Here is a 14,244-nt window from a genome sequence, read left to right as displayed (position 1 = left end):
TACCACCTATAACCACCATCGTCACCACTCCCTTCCTCCTCCCGCCACCACCCCCTCCGTCTTCCCCTTCCCTCTTCCTCCTCTCCTCTTTCCCTTCTCACACCCCTCAGCCCTCCCCTCCCCCCTCGATCTGGTTGAGACCAAATCAAGGCCTCTAGTCACGACCAAAGGCCGCAATTTGGTCACAGCTAGATCACAACCAGAAAGTTGCCTACTTCTAGTCGTGATCTAGCTACGACCAAATCGAGGGAGGTGAGAAAGGAGGAAGAGGAAAAGAGAGTGAAGAGGAAGAGAAAGGGGTAATGGATGGTGAGCATAAATAGAAAATGGTATAAAATTTATTTTTTTAGTTTTTTTGTGTGTATTTATAAATTGTTTCGGACATATTATATGAATGAGATATTTTTTAAATTATTTTTATTTGTATATTACTATTGTATTATATTTAAAAAACTAATTTTTAAAAAATATATCTTACAGTAATTTGACAGAAGCTGCAATATAGAAATAACAACCCTTTTATTGGTAGCTTGTCCAATGAACTTCTGCAAATCCCAGGATAACCCCAAAAAGTAATTCTTATCATGAATCAGTCACCTTGTAAAAAGAAAATTTCGTAAAATTTCATCCGCTTTATTAACGTAGTCTTGTTCAATTGGATTGCTCCCACCCGAAAAGCAAAACGATAAACAATCAGAAAACACCCATGCCTGATTTCAATGTTGCCCAAAAATAAACACTTACCTGCATTTTCAGCAAGACCAGTCAGTAATAGCGGTTGTCAACTAGTAAAGGAAAAGTGGTTTCCGATCCTAACTAGGACTTTTTAAGTCTGTTTTACGCATTCATTTGCCAAATGGAATGGAATCCACCAATATCTAAGCTATCTGCAACAGTCGTACAACACACAAGACCATGTTGTTCTAGCATGACCCTGTTGTGAGTACCCATCAGCCATAAATTTTTTACAAACACGACACATCAGGGTTATTTACTATCAGCAAAACTAAGCAGCAGGTCAACTTTTCTTCAGAGAAACATTACTTGCCACCTACTTAATTTCAAACGCCTATCCAAGAACAGCCCCAACTTCCAATATATTTTTCCAAAACTAGTCCAGACAAGAATCCTCCACTGCACATATTGACCAGAACATCACATCTTGCATCTACATTAGCTTTCTGGAGTGGACAGCAGACCCCTCTTTGGCAGTTGCATCTGTAACGTTAGAGTTGTCAAAAATGATATCTTGGCCAAACAACATCATAGGATATAGACAAATGAAGTTCTCACCTTTGATTTTGTAGTCCTCCAGCCTCCCGAATTCTTTTGTTCTGGGATGTAAGCGTATTTCTCAATGGAATTCAACCCAGCTCTCTTACTGGTGCATGAGCCATTAGATGAAGATAATTCCTAGTACAAAATAGGTGCAGCATGTAAATAGGAGGAGATCACAGGTAATCAAGAGCTGCTATCTGACCTCTAATTTCATTTTGCCAAAAAGAGAAGCTAGTAAAGCGAACACGTGTATCATCAGGATATCTAAGACACGAAATTCTATACAAATAATTTCAGAAAATTGATTGATATTGTAATCAATACCAGCAGAAGTGTAACACCATTACCACATAAAGAGGTCCAGCATTATATGCAATCTGCAATCTTAAGTAGTACTAAAATTCCACTTTTGCAATACCTTCATTTGCAGAGAAGAACATAGAAGGATCTACAACTCAACTCCAACGCAAGGAGCTATACTAAATAAAAATAAAGGTCCTGAATACTCATAAATTTTCAGATTATACACCAAAAGATAAAGCATTTTAATCAACTCCATTTACTTGTGTAGCAAAATCAAGCATTGGATTTTTTTCACCTTAGTTACTTCTAAAAATTTCTAGATGATTATCCTCCTTAAAAAAAAAAAAGGCTGCTCCACATTATCCTACAATCTTAACCTCAATTTCTTTTTCACTATTCTTGCACCCAAAAAAAATCTGAAAATTTGTGTATAATTTAGATCTGATTTTCAATAACTACCAGTTCTTTCCCATATTCCTGGCTGTTCTGCGTAAGCATTTGCATATGTTCACAATAAAATTATAAATACACGTACATCCACATGCACCATGAAATGTTACCCAAAGAGAAATGCTATTTTTAGAAAGAAGAGAAAATGTATAATTCCTGGGTGAGAACCTTACCTTCGTTATTGATGCGGTAGGACTTTTAATCTCTAGAAGGTCAGAAAACAACAATACCTGTACAACAGAAAATAGTTAGAAAAAATGTTTTTCCACCAGCACAAAGTATAAGATGACAAAATCTTTATCACCTTATTTTGTAAACACACATTGGATGCATCCGTGGCCATGACTTGTACGCCAAGACAAGTGGTGCTATCCAAACAGAATGGGCAGAAAATTGTACTAAATACACAACCATCTGCTTTGCACCAAATACCCTCTACTGGTCCTGCTGGAGCAGCTTCATTGTTTCTCTCAAAGAACTGCTGATCAACTGATGACTTATCAGTTACCAGAACTGGTATACTTGAGGAACATACATCTGAACTCTCCAACTTCTCCCTCAGAAGAGATCTCAAGTAAATTTTGGAACAGGATGTTAGAGTGGACGCAACACACAGATTATTTTCAGGAAGTCCCAAAGGATTTTTGCACACTGAACAAAAGATTTGCAGTCTCTTGACCACTGTGGGATCAGGAGCACATGATGTTCCAGTATCATTAAATGATGATGGCTGAAAAAATCTGCCATTTTCCTTGTTCAAATTGAGCATCTGAGAATCAATTCCATTTCTTTTTTCTGGATCTACTTTTGTTATTGAGCTCACCATGAAACTGACAGAATCAGGAGTTCTAGAAACGGGAGAGCCAAATTCTACTTTCTGTATACGGTCAGATGATGAACACATGGATTTTCTCCTTTTAAGGGAAAATGAATTGGCACTCAAATTGTAAGGTGACTCCATCTCTGGTACTCGTACATTCAGTCTGTCATTATTAGTTCTTTCAGGAGTTGCCAGCAAACAAGTGGATTTAAAAGCCAGACTTGAATTCACTAAAGATACAGGACTGCGGGAAAAATTATCTGGAATCTCACTGGACAGTGGGACAGCTGTCAAACTGGAGTCTTCATTTATCGAAATGACTTCAGAAGTTGCTATAGCGTCAATGCCAATTACACCAGGAGTTTCCCTAACAATTGTTATATCAGGATCAACAGGTGATAGCATTGTTGATGCACTCATGGACAACCTGCAAAAGCCTTAATTCCATTAGTACAGGTGTTGTATTTATAGTGAAGATTCCAATTAAGCATATAGAGAGAGAAATTTATCCATTTTTAAAAACTAGATATAGCCCATCCATGAAGAAGTGAGAAATTACAAATTTCCTGACATATGAACAATGATTTTCAAATCTTTAGGTTTATTCTTATAATGTATTGACGGAAAATCAACTTTTCATCCTGATTAAATCCAGTTATTAGTGCCAATAAAAAAGGCATGACCATCATTCTAGATGCTGTTCGCAATGCAACATAAGCAGACAAAACATCTAGCAGTATTGGACAGCACAATTCGTGTTATCTTTTCAAGAGTAAAAAACCAAAAAAACAATCAAAACCAGTTGTCATCTAGTTGCAAAGAGTATAAAATGTGTCATGTTAATGTGTTGCATATTTCACCTGCAGTGTTTCTGAGTGTCACACTCCAGGTCAATGTACTCTCTGCAGCCAGCAATATCTCTCCCATCCGTTGATAGCAATCCTTCCACATCAGGAATCTTTTGGCTAAATTTGTGATTTATGCCATAGCTTACAGATGGGTACAAGGAAGAAGAATTTTCAGATGCCAAGGAATGACCAGATATTTTCTGCTCAGATCTCTTGAATGGCCTTTCACTCTGAGACTTTTTCGTAGAAATCACCTTGTTCTTAACCATGAGAGTATCTTCAACCCGAAGGTCAGAACTTTGTGGAGACTTAACTACCTTCCCAACACGATCCTGCATGATATCAGATTCAGTAATCACATAATCAAACTTATGTTACCCTCACTCTCAAAGTATATTTCACCTTGGCATCTCTGAAAAATGATTTTAACTCCTCCATGGATCTTTCAAAGTTATCATACTGTCTAATGGATTTCCTAAACCACTTTGAAATGTGTGCTCTGTTCCTTTCTTCACACAGGCGCTCATCTGCAAGCAAAAAGGTCATGTTCATCCTGGAGATAACCAAACAACTATATCTAACACAACTTTATGGAAATCATAAGACAGGATGAAAAGATTTAGCTCCAATACAACTTTCAAGTACTAAACTGAAGGCAAATAAAAGCTCTCTATTCAATGGTATCGCAGAGAAACGAGAAACTAACTTCAATTCATTATCAAGTTGTACCTTCCTCTGGTCTCTCTGGCAATACATTAATTACTAATCGGATATTAACTGAATCTTTTCCTGCTTGAGAAATGTATCCCCACACCAGACTATATTCAATACACAATGTTGATGTCACATTTGTTGTGTGCAGTTGTGCCTGATATACAAATTGAGGAGATCTTTTTTTTTCTAATGTAGATCCCTCGACCATGAAAACAACAGACGCTCTTTTTCCATGGAAAAGAAAAAGGGAAAAATGTCTCAACCCCCCAAAGAATTAAGCAGTCACTTTACTATTTAAATTTACTAGTTAACATAAAACACACTTCTGTAATGCAAAAGCAAGCTAACTTTCCTTTTTCAGAAAGTGACAATCTTGTTACGAGGCAACAAGAGGGTGCAACCCAAAAGAATCGAGTAGTTATTTTCTTATACAATGACGAGCCTATCGAAACACACATACTTATTATCTTTTCCTGCTTGAGAAATGTATCCCCATACCAGACACTATATTCAATACACAATGTTGAAGTCACATTTGTTGTGTGTGTGGTTGTGCCAGATATACAAATTGAACAGATTTTTTTTTCCTAATGTAGATTTCTCGACCTTGAAAACAACAGACACCTTATTCCATGGACAAGAAAAAGGGAAAAATGTCTCAACCCCCCAAAAAATTAATCAATCACTTTACTATTTTAATTTACTAGTTAACATAAAACACACTTCTGTAATGCAAAAGCAAGCTAACTTTCCTTTTTCAGAAAGTGATAATCTTGTTACAAGGCAACAAGAGGGTGCAATCCAAAAGAATCAAGTAGTTATTTTGTTATACAATTATAAGCCCTATTGAAACACACGTACTTTATACATGTAAGAAAAGAGAAATACAAGTACCTAATAAGATGATAGCTCCATAGTCATATCTGTGTCTTATGCAACGTCCTACACAATGAAATAGATATTTTAGGTTAACCGAAGTGCCCAAAAAAGTACAAGTAACAAATTCAACTTAAAGCTTAAACATATACTTCCTCCGTCCCAAAAATGTTCCTTGCACTTCGGGACTCATGCTTTTTTCAACAATGCAACAATTTCAAATGAATTTGGTATTAGTTCCAGAAATACCCTACTTCAGCTTCTATACATTAACATGTGTTGTATGCAAGAAAAATGATAGTGTTGAAAAGATATGTGGCACCCACGCTTTAGGAATGTTCCCACATTGTTTTTCAGAGTGTGTGCATTTAATGTGAGGCTCACAAGCCAGCAAAGGCAGTCTTTGTACTTGATTAGTGCATTCTTGTGCCCAGCAAAAGATTAAAAGAGTGAGTTATATTTAGGGGCATGAGACGGAAATGGGAAAAAGTTTTCTTTGCCAATTTTGGTAAGTGACAATAATTTTGGGACAGACCAAAAAGGAAAGTATGACACTTTTAATGGGACAGAGAGGGTAATTGCCTATGAAAAGACTTAAACATAATAAAGGCATATTGAAAAATACACTAATAAGCCATGAAGGTAAACATTTGTATTCTCCAATAGTAAACGGTGCTGCAAATCAACCACATGGCTGAAAACAGTGATTAAATGTCTAGTGCATGTTAAGCAAATTTGTCTTTCTAAAAATTTCAGATTATGCCCACAAGAAATATTATGCATCATAGTATTGCACAATAGTAGTAATGAAAGTACCTGTAGCCTGGTTGAGGGCTCGGAAAGCTTGATTACAGTACCACTCATTCCCACTCAGGAGGTTTTTGGACAACCTATACATATCGTTGAATTTCTTCTTTTGGGCAACTTGAATGTCATGGCTGATATTCAATCACCAAGATATTTGTGATTCAGAAAAAATGCATATAACTTCACTAATTGATTTGAAAAAAGATGATCCTTACATGTTTGGGAAGGGAATGCCAACAATTACCTGAGCTAGTTAAGAAATAACTCGTGAACAAGAAAACAAATGCAAGATCAGACTATAGCATTTAGGAACCCTTTTTCAGTGAAACAAAGTATGTAAGTCTTTCACAGTTGTGATTATTAGACTGCAACAGCTAAGAGATATGGAGAAAGGAAAGGATACAACCACTCGAGCATAGTCATCAGAGAAGTCAATGCCTTCAGATATCTGCGCAATTCATTTTATAATTAAGAACCAAAATATAAAGTGTATGGTGAAACCCATTTCATTAGCAAAATCAACTAGGAGGTCCATTATATGATTTTGATGGAACATTGTCAATAAAATCCAATGACATAGACCATGCAAGACAAGTCCTAGAAGGTTACATACCTGCAGAGATCTTCAGTTCAATCAGGATAAAGTCTATTAACATGAATATTCAATTTCTCTATCCATGGATAATTAAAAAGGCTCAAACTTTATCCGTTGCGGAAAAATCATCCTACTTATTCTCGTATTAACTACCTACACAATTCTCCAACTATTTAACCATTCCAACATTAAGACAAACTGAAAATAATCATCAAAAGGAATGTAATAGAATTCCCTGCATTATTAGATAAATGTCCCTTCACCCTTATAAACAAGATTGAGTAACAGCACAAAAAGAACATGCTATCATCTAACATACAAAAGAAAACAGAAACTCAATGTTGGATGGTGAAATCAATTAGATTCTATGTTTCATTCTACTAAATCAAAAGAACGTTGGCAATATCGACATAGAAGGGGCACCTTGTAACATTCCAAGACACGGGAGAAAACTTAACTTACCAATGAAAACCATCTTATGCTAGAGTTTAGATTAATTAGTATCCAAATTTGGAGAAATATAGCCATTCAGGGTAGTATTCAAATTTGAAGGAGTATAGCCATTCATGGAAAATGTGAACCATTAATGTTTTGGACATCCTATTTTCCTAGAAGTGGTAATGTAAAAATGGGTCCTAACAAGTATTTGCTACAATTTAGCATATCAAAATTATTACCCTAAAGATAGAGAGTAACAAAACTGTCCAAGTTTCAGCTCCAGATTCATGGAAAAGAGGGGAAGTATTACCTACATTTTAGATATATTTAAACTTTATCATCTTTATACTTTTTTTTTGGGGATAAGTAGTATGTATGAGTTGAAGATAAAATTAGAGACAATGTCAGCACAACAAACCTTTCCCCGACAAACAGCAAGAAAAGCAGCTCCTCCATTAGCAGTCTGTGATGATTCTGTTCTCTCGCCATTAGTAACATCCAACTTCTTACATCTTCTCTTTCTTCCAGTCAAAGGTTTACTTTTCTGATGAATGGAATTATAATAGCCCTCCAAAACTGGTTCAAGGCCATCCTGACTTCCCCCTCTTGGCTCTGAAAGGAATACCAAAGTTACAAGGGAAAAAGCATGGTAGCATACATATTAATATTCCCTTTGTTTCCCAAATAGGAGTCTAAGTCAATTTAATTTTGCACCAAACAGTAAAAGGGGAACGATAAAAAGGAATGTCTCCAAGGTGACTGTATAATTGTCCATATATTGATGGAAAAATCAAGAACTACAACACAGTATATCTTACCAACAAAGAGAGATTTCTGTGCATTTAATTTAGACCATTGACCAGTTTCTTGCCAGCGACTGCATAATTTTTCCATCAGCTTATAGCTAGGGAAGAATACAAGACAACCACCCGGAGCAATCTTGCATATTTCTTCTAAGGACATGCCAACCGCATCCTTCACAGAAATTATAGTAGCATCTCATTCAAATATTCAAGACAGAAGATGATTCCCAAATAGGCACACAGAAGCTTCAATGTCAGATTTTACCTGGAAAGCATATGTGTCTGCTGTCCTGTAGCTTGCATTTAGTGGATAATCTTGTGGACCCCTAGAAATTACACCTGCCCATATCTGCAGCACAGAAATGACAAGGCAACTATTTATCTGAAGGAACAACTTTAAACAAGAAGCCAAAAGACATTGCACAAAGTACTTACTTGTGTCTCAGTCTCTATGACATGTGGAGCTTCCAAGCAAGTTGCAAATTGAATACCAAGTTCAGATGAAAAGGAGTTCATAGGTGATAGAGTCCTGTAAAAAGTATCATTAATAAGGAAAAACAAAGAAAAGGACTTAAACCAACAGTGGAAACATATGACAAATTCAAGCTCATATGTTTATTGACACATTAAACCAACAGTGGAAAGATTTAAAAAATTACAAAATTATCCTTCTTTCTGAGTAGTAAAAAAGAAATTACCTTAATTAGTCCTGTATACTGAGACCATATTTAGAGAAAATTGTCAAGATGTTACAAGAACAAAGAATGATTATGTACAGTCACAATGTTAGAATGCCTAGAAGGTTGTGAAAATTGTGCGACATTAACAAGCAGTTGACTTTTAGGACAACTAGGAAAGATCAAAGACCTTTAACTGGGTAAATTAGAACTAGACTAGAAGTAATGCCTCAAGAAGCAGTTGAATTTACCGCCAATTGTGCTTACCCTGATGTTAAAATCACTGACAGAGACACATCAGCAATGCCTTTGAAGACTACAGATGGATTCAAGCACCACAAATTCAAAGAATGTGTCCAACCACCAGCAGAATTGACTGTGTCCATTACAAATGGTAAGTGCCATCAGAAATAGCCATTCCAAAGAAGCTTTGTTGTAATAGACATAAAAAGCCACATGCATCAAAACATGCGTTTCTCATTAAAATCTCAGGAGATTGACTTCCGTATAAAGTCTCAGTAGACTTACTACGTGTTACATTTATACTTAAATCTCTACTATGTCCAGAAGTCCAGAGGCTTTGTTAAGAATTCCACACTAAACCACCCAACTCCAAGAAATTCGATGATGTCCCTTTTGCAATATTATGACAGTTTTACACAAGCAAATGGCCTAAATCATCACCTTACAAAACCAATGTTACTAGTTTGACCACTCTACTCTTCAAGCACTTCCTCAAATTTAGACATCAGTTGCATTGTTGCTATTCTAATAGTTGAGTAGCCAAGACAATATAATGAAGACGGCAACAGGCCATGACAATAAAATAAAAGAATGATATTAACCACTAACCACCATCTCTTTTGACATATCTTTGTAATGCAAGGAGATAATCATTTACGTGAAGCCCATTTCCAGAAAAGAAGAAAGTAAATGAAGAGAACAATCCTGTAACGAAGACAACAGAAGATTAGAAATATGATCAGATCAGTCAAATAAAGATTGTTGAATAGCATATACCTTCCAACACTGTTGCTGATATGCCACTTAAACAAGCTAATTCAGGCTCAGCATCAGAAGCAGCTTTAATTGCCTGCAGGAACATAAAACTGAGGATGTACCATACACAGATATGATCAAAATGAAAGGGATAGGAATTTTAAAACAACTGCAAAGAGACTCAAAAGGTAGAGACTACAACATAAAATCATCAGATTTTTACAAAGATTACCTTGGTTGCACATTCCTTTAGTATCGGGAAGCACTTTTGTGTTACATTAGCATCCTCCAGCTCCATTAAAGCCTTATCACCAGTCCAACTAAAGTAATAGATTAAAATAAATATACAAGAACTTCTTGGGGGAAAGAAAACAGAGCAGATTTCATATAATAAATACTTCATTATTTTCGTTCACTCGGTTAACAATGTGCAGTTCAAGCTTCAATATGTCTAAGCTCATCAATATTTTGACCAAATCCCCTACTTAACCAGTTTCAGTGGAATTATGATAAAAGAGTATCACTACTAAGCTAAAAAGAAGCAGAGGCTTAATATTATACATAATTGCAACAAAAGTCAAAACATACTAATTACATAACCTACCAAGAAAAATAATGCTGAAATTCACGCTTCTCTAAAGTACTTTTCCTCCGATCAATCCAATTCAAGATGTCCTATGAAAATGAAAAATTATGAACAGCTGTTAACAGAATTTGGGCCTCAAATTGAAAAGTACAGGATAAATACATTACCTGAATCATTTCCAGCAAAGGCTGATATGTCATAGGATCAGTGAGCCTGAGTTGTTGCAGTTCCGTCTGTAACTCTTCCAAAGTATGTAAAACAATAAGTGAGGATCAAAGCTTAAGAAACAAAAGGCATTAGCTTGCACTTACGGAGCAAAACATCTTCTTCAACATCAATGCTGCCAGCATCACGAGCAATGTCCTCTATATTACTGGAATACGTAACAACAATCAGATGCATAAAATGGTCAACAATGAAAATAATTAACATACAAAGCACTTCACGTTGCACTATTTGTTAAAGCTTTAAAAAAAAACCATCCATTCTGATGCTCAACTGAAAAGGTACACACTTATATTTGCCATCCCCCATAAGACTCTAAAACTAGGTAACTGGGCCTCAATAATGAACTTGTTCAAGAAGAATTTTCTCAACCCCACAGCCATGGCAGTGAACTTTCAAATAACCACCTCGTTGTATAAAACAATTATTGTCGACCAGATAAATGATTAATTCCACTAGAACACTTACTGAGCTTCATCGAGAATGATAATGGCCCCCTCAATGTCGACTTCCATTGCTTTCCTAATAATTGGACAAATGATATAGTTGTAAGGGCAAAATACTAATTCTGCATCTTCTGCAATTGACCGTGCTGCAAAATATGAACAACCTGGACATTGTAAAATAGTTAGTAAACTGCATTAGCTGCAACTTTTATATACTAAAAATTATTGGACAAGGAATAACCTTTCACAATTTCTCCAACTTTAACAAGGTCTTCAATATCATGGACCTCATGGCAACCTCCTTTCTGGAGAGACGGATGACCTTTGACCTTATGCACATTCCTGTGGAGGAAGAAAGCCGGCAAACCTCCAAATTATAGAAATGCATTGTTGGCATGGAGAAATAGTGGTGCAATAAGAAATAACCTACTTGAATTCTGAGCAGCCAATTTCTGTATCCTTCAACAGCAACTTACTGGAATTTTTCAGATTTACATTAGCAAAATAAATAAAAAGGACAGAACTGCTCTTTTCAAGGTTAGTGAATCACCACTGCTCGTCAATATTAGCAGTTCCACGTAGATTCATGTTTGTGCAGTAATGTCTCCTTGATGCCTGGCAAATGGACAAAGGCAATCAGTGGCCAAGAACTAAGCCAACATTTATACAAAATAGCATGTGGACCAAAGCAGACCTGTTAGGAAGTGCTATTGACAACGCCAATAGTCTGAAATTTTCTTACTACATTTCAATACACAAATAAACAACTGAAAATCTGTGACCAAAAATCTGTATTCCAATCACCTCTCCTCCCACTTTAAAACAAAAAACCACGATGAAACTGGTACTGCAGTTCACGAACCACCAATTTTAATAATTTAAGATGAATCTTCAAAATCTACTAGGGCATACACGCACGCCAATAACATGTAGTACCATCTTTTACACAAGATTAAAAAAAATTAAGAATTGCAGTCCAAGGCATTTCAGGCAACTTCAAAAAATATACTTTTCTTTGAGAACAGGGACACCCACCAAAACTGCCATGGGGACACGGTAAGTAGTTTTCCTGTACTCCTGGATCACTTGACGTATTTGTGAATGCGTCCGCCTGGAAGGTTAAAGACAACTCGAACAGTAATCCTTTCAAAGCATCTTAGCTAAAAACACCTTTTCCAAAACCACAGGCAACTATATAGTGAAAAACTCAAGAGTTTAAGTCCAAGAAGCAGCTGTACAGGCAGAAGAAGTAAAACTGGTATATGTTGGGGTTCCTTTAACAACAGAGCCCGAAAAAGATTAGCGAGTTGAAGCTTACGAAGCGTAAAATATGGTGGGCACCGATTGTTTCTTCTTATTCTTGCCATTTACAGCTGCTGAGCCTCCAGTTTCTGCATTCCCCGAAAGTTGTGATAACGATCAAAAATAAATAGCAACAAGATCACCCTTCTAAGGTAGAAGCTCAAAAGTGCACTTTTTTCCCAAATGGAGCAATGAAAAACTCAAAGGGTAATTGTTAACACAAGAAGATTGCAGCAACGCACCAGATAAAGGCTGGGTTTCGGGGACAAATCCGCCACCGAAGTTAATAGGATCGTTGATGGCTTCCGGGTTGGGCTTGGAATCAGAGCAGGAAAGATTGGCGGCTTGAAGATTTCTGGACTTGAAATTCTGCTGCCAAGCGAGAGAGGAGCAAAGAAGGGAGAGCGATTTTCCGGTACCGGTGGGTGACTCGAGAAGAGCGTGACAGCGACCGTCCCGTCGAGCGCGATCGAGCGTGGAAATGACGCGATTCATGAAGGCCAGTTGGGTACCGTATGGCTGGTAAGGGAATTCCACTTGAATCCCCCCAATGTGGATCACATTTTTGGTGCTTTTACAGGAATTAGGGTTAGGGTTTATTGGCTGGGATGTGAGTGGGGTTGGAGGTGAACACTTGGTCTCCTTCATAGTTTTTTCCTTTGTTTTTTAGCTGTGAATTTTACTCCACAATCCACTCCTCATCAAGCACTAAAAGTGTATTGTGGATTCATGCCAAGTCCGAGTGAAGGAATGAGAATTGATTGGTTTGATTTAGGGCTTTGGAGTACGACAATGGCTTCTTCTCCTTTTCGCTGGTCTTTGCTATTGAGTCTGTAGCTCATTAGAGGAGGAGTATTTTCTTTCTTTGGCGGGAAACTATTTTAATTGGCTAATTTAGGCGGGTAACTGACTAATTGGAGCACTCTGAGCGCTGCATGGAGCTTGGAAATCTTTGAAATCGAGTTCAAGTTCGAGATCGAGAGAAAAATTACAAATTAATATAAGATATAGTAGGTATTATTGTATTTTTGATAAAAAAAAATATTATTGAACTGCTATCATTGTAATAAAAAGTTTATACTTATTTTACCACTTAATAAAAAAGCAAGAACAAATCAAAATACAAATATATATTTTTTTACTGTATTGATAACAGACCAACAAATAGCATTGGAAATGAGGCAAATATAAGCTTTTCCTATAATTTCATTGAGTTTGTTTGGATAAGAGTTTATTTGGATGATTTATTTGAGATATTTACTGTAGTACTTTTTGTGATGTGATGTATATGAGATAAAAAGATGGTTAGGAAGATAAAAAAAGTGATTGGGATTTTTAAAAGTACTGTTTGCCCTCAAATTTTTTTCCTTTAGAATATTATGTTAGCCTTAAACTGGGAGGTGATTTTGTAATATCTTATACTATATATAAAGCAAGTTAGAGGGATTGATGTGAACAAAGCATATCACTTAATATACTACAAAATATACCCTTATTTCCCTAGACAATTATATCATTTGAGCTACCTACTTTCCCCATATTTTGACAATTGTTGAAATTGTGTGCCATTTTTCCAAAACAAACTATCATTTTCCTATCATACCAAAACAAATTTTTGGCACAGTTGAACCCTTTTGAAAACACTACTTTCTAACAAAAAATATTCTAACCATTTTAATTTTTTTTATTTGTTGCACACACATTGGATGTGTCCTCAAGCACTAGTTATAGTAATTTTATTTGAAAGATTTGATTATTCAGGTTTGACCAATCTAACGAAAAAAATAATGATCTTACTTTGATTACAAGCGCAATAATTTAAATTGTAGGTTTCCAAATGAATTTTGGTATTTTATCCAACATAAAAGAATAGATAGTTTATTGGGGGAAAAACGGAGAGAGAGAAAGTAAGAGAATAATTAAATTTTGAAGTAGTTTTGAAGCGTGAAATATTAAAAAAAGTGATTTTCAATATTTTGAGTATCAGCAATGTGTTTATTAATCTTTCAAGGAGATATTGTGCACTTTAAGAAAAAGTTTGGAAGATTTGTTTCGACTATCGTTCCATATACCTCCA

General features: G+C 36.1%; 1 protein-coding gene across 1 annotated transcript; it reads right to left on the bottom strand.

The window, feature by feature from the left end:
* Window positions 1-722: 722 nt before the first annotated feature.
* LOC113748747 (Fanconi anemia group J protein homolog) lies at window positions 723-12,932 on the bottom strand. The gene is made up of 28 exons (XM_027292293.1): window positions 12,410-12,932; window positions 12,184-12,256; window positions 11,901-11,976; window positions 11,416-11,480; window positions 11,296-11,340; window positions 11,107-11,207; window positions 10,888-11,029; window positions 10,506-10,567; window positions 10,362-10,435; window positions 10,213-10,283; window positions 9,841-9,928; window positions 9,630-9,702; window positions 9,462-9,557; window positions 8,877-8,985; window positions 8,368-8,461; window positions 8,198-8,281; window positions 7,948-8,104; window positions 7,548-7,741; window positions 6,500-6,544; window positions 6,312-6,340; window positions 6,106-6,227; window positions 5,308-5,355; window positions 4,102-4,226; window positions 3,712-4,031; window positions 2,336-3,278; window positions 2,205-2,261; window positions 1,294-1,413; window positions 723-1,218 (listed from the first exon to the last, which is right to left on the bottom strand). Exons 1-28 carry the CDS (start codon window positions 12,813-12,815, stop codon window positions 1,174-1,176), a joined length of 3,864 nt encoding a protein of 1,287 aa, XP_027148094.1. The 5' UTR covers window positions 12,816-12,932; the 3' UTR covers window positions 723-1,173.
* Between the last annotated feature and the right edge of the window lie 1,312 nt (window positions 12,933-14,244).

This window comes from Coffea eugenioides, chromosome 10 (genome assembly GCF_003713205.1).
Source record: "Coffea eugenioides isolate CCC68of chromosome 10, Ceug_1.0, whole genome shotgun sequence".
Taxonomy (NCBI): Eukaryota; Viridiplantae; Streptophyta; class Magnoliopsida; order Gentianales; family Rubiaceae; genus Coffea; species Coffea eugenioides.
Note: the sequence above shows the minus strand (reverse complement) of the source record. Positions and strands in the feature narration are given on the sequence as shown.

Excerpts from the sequence above, each read along its gene's own strand:
- LOC113748747 (XM_027292293.1), bottom strand. The coding sequence starts at position 12,815 with ATGAAGGAGACCAAGTGTTCACCTCCAACCCCACTCACATCCCAGCCA. Across the intron at positions 11,481-11,900 it reads GTGTCCCCATGGCAGTTTTG|GCATCAAGGAGACATTACTG; the intron begins GTGGGTGTCCCT and ends TCCATTTGCCAG. Across the intron at positions 1,219-1,293 it reads GGAGGACTACAAAATCAAAG|ATGCAACTGCCAAAGAGGGG; the intron begins GTGAGAACTTCA and ends CTAACGTTACAG.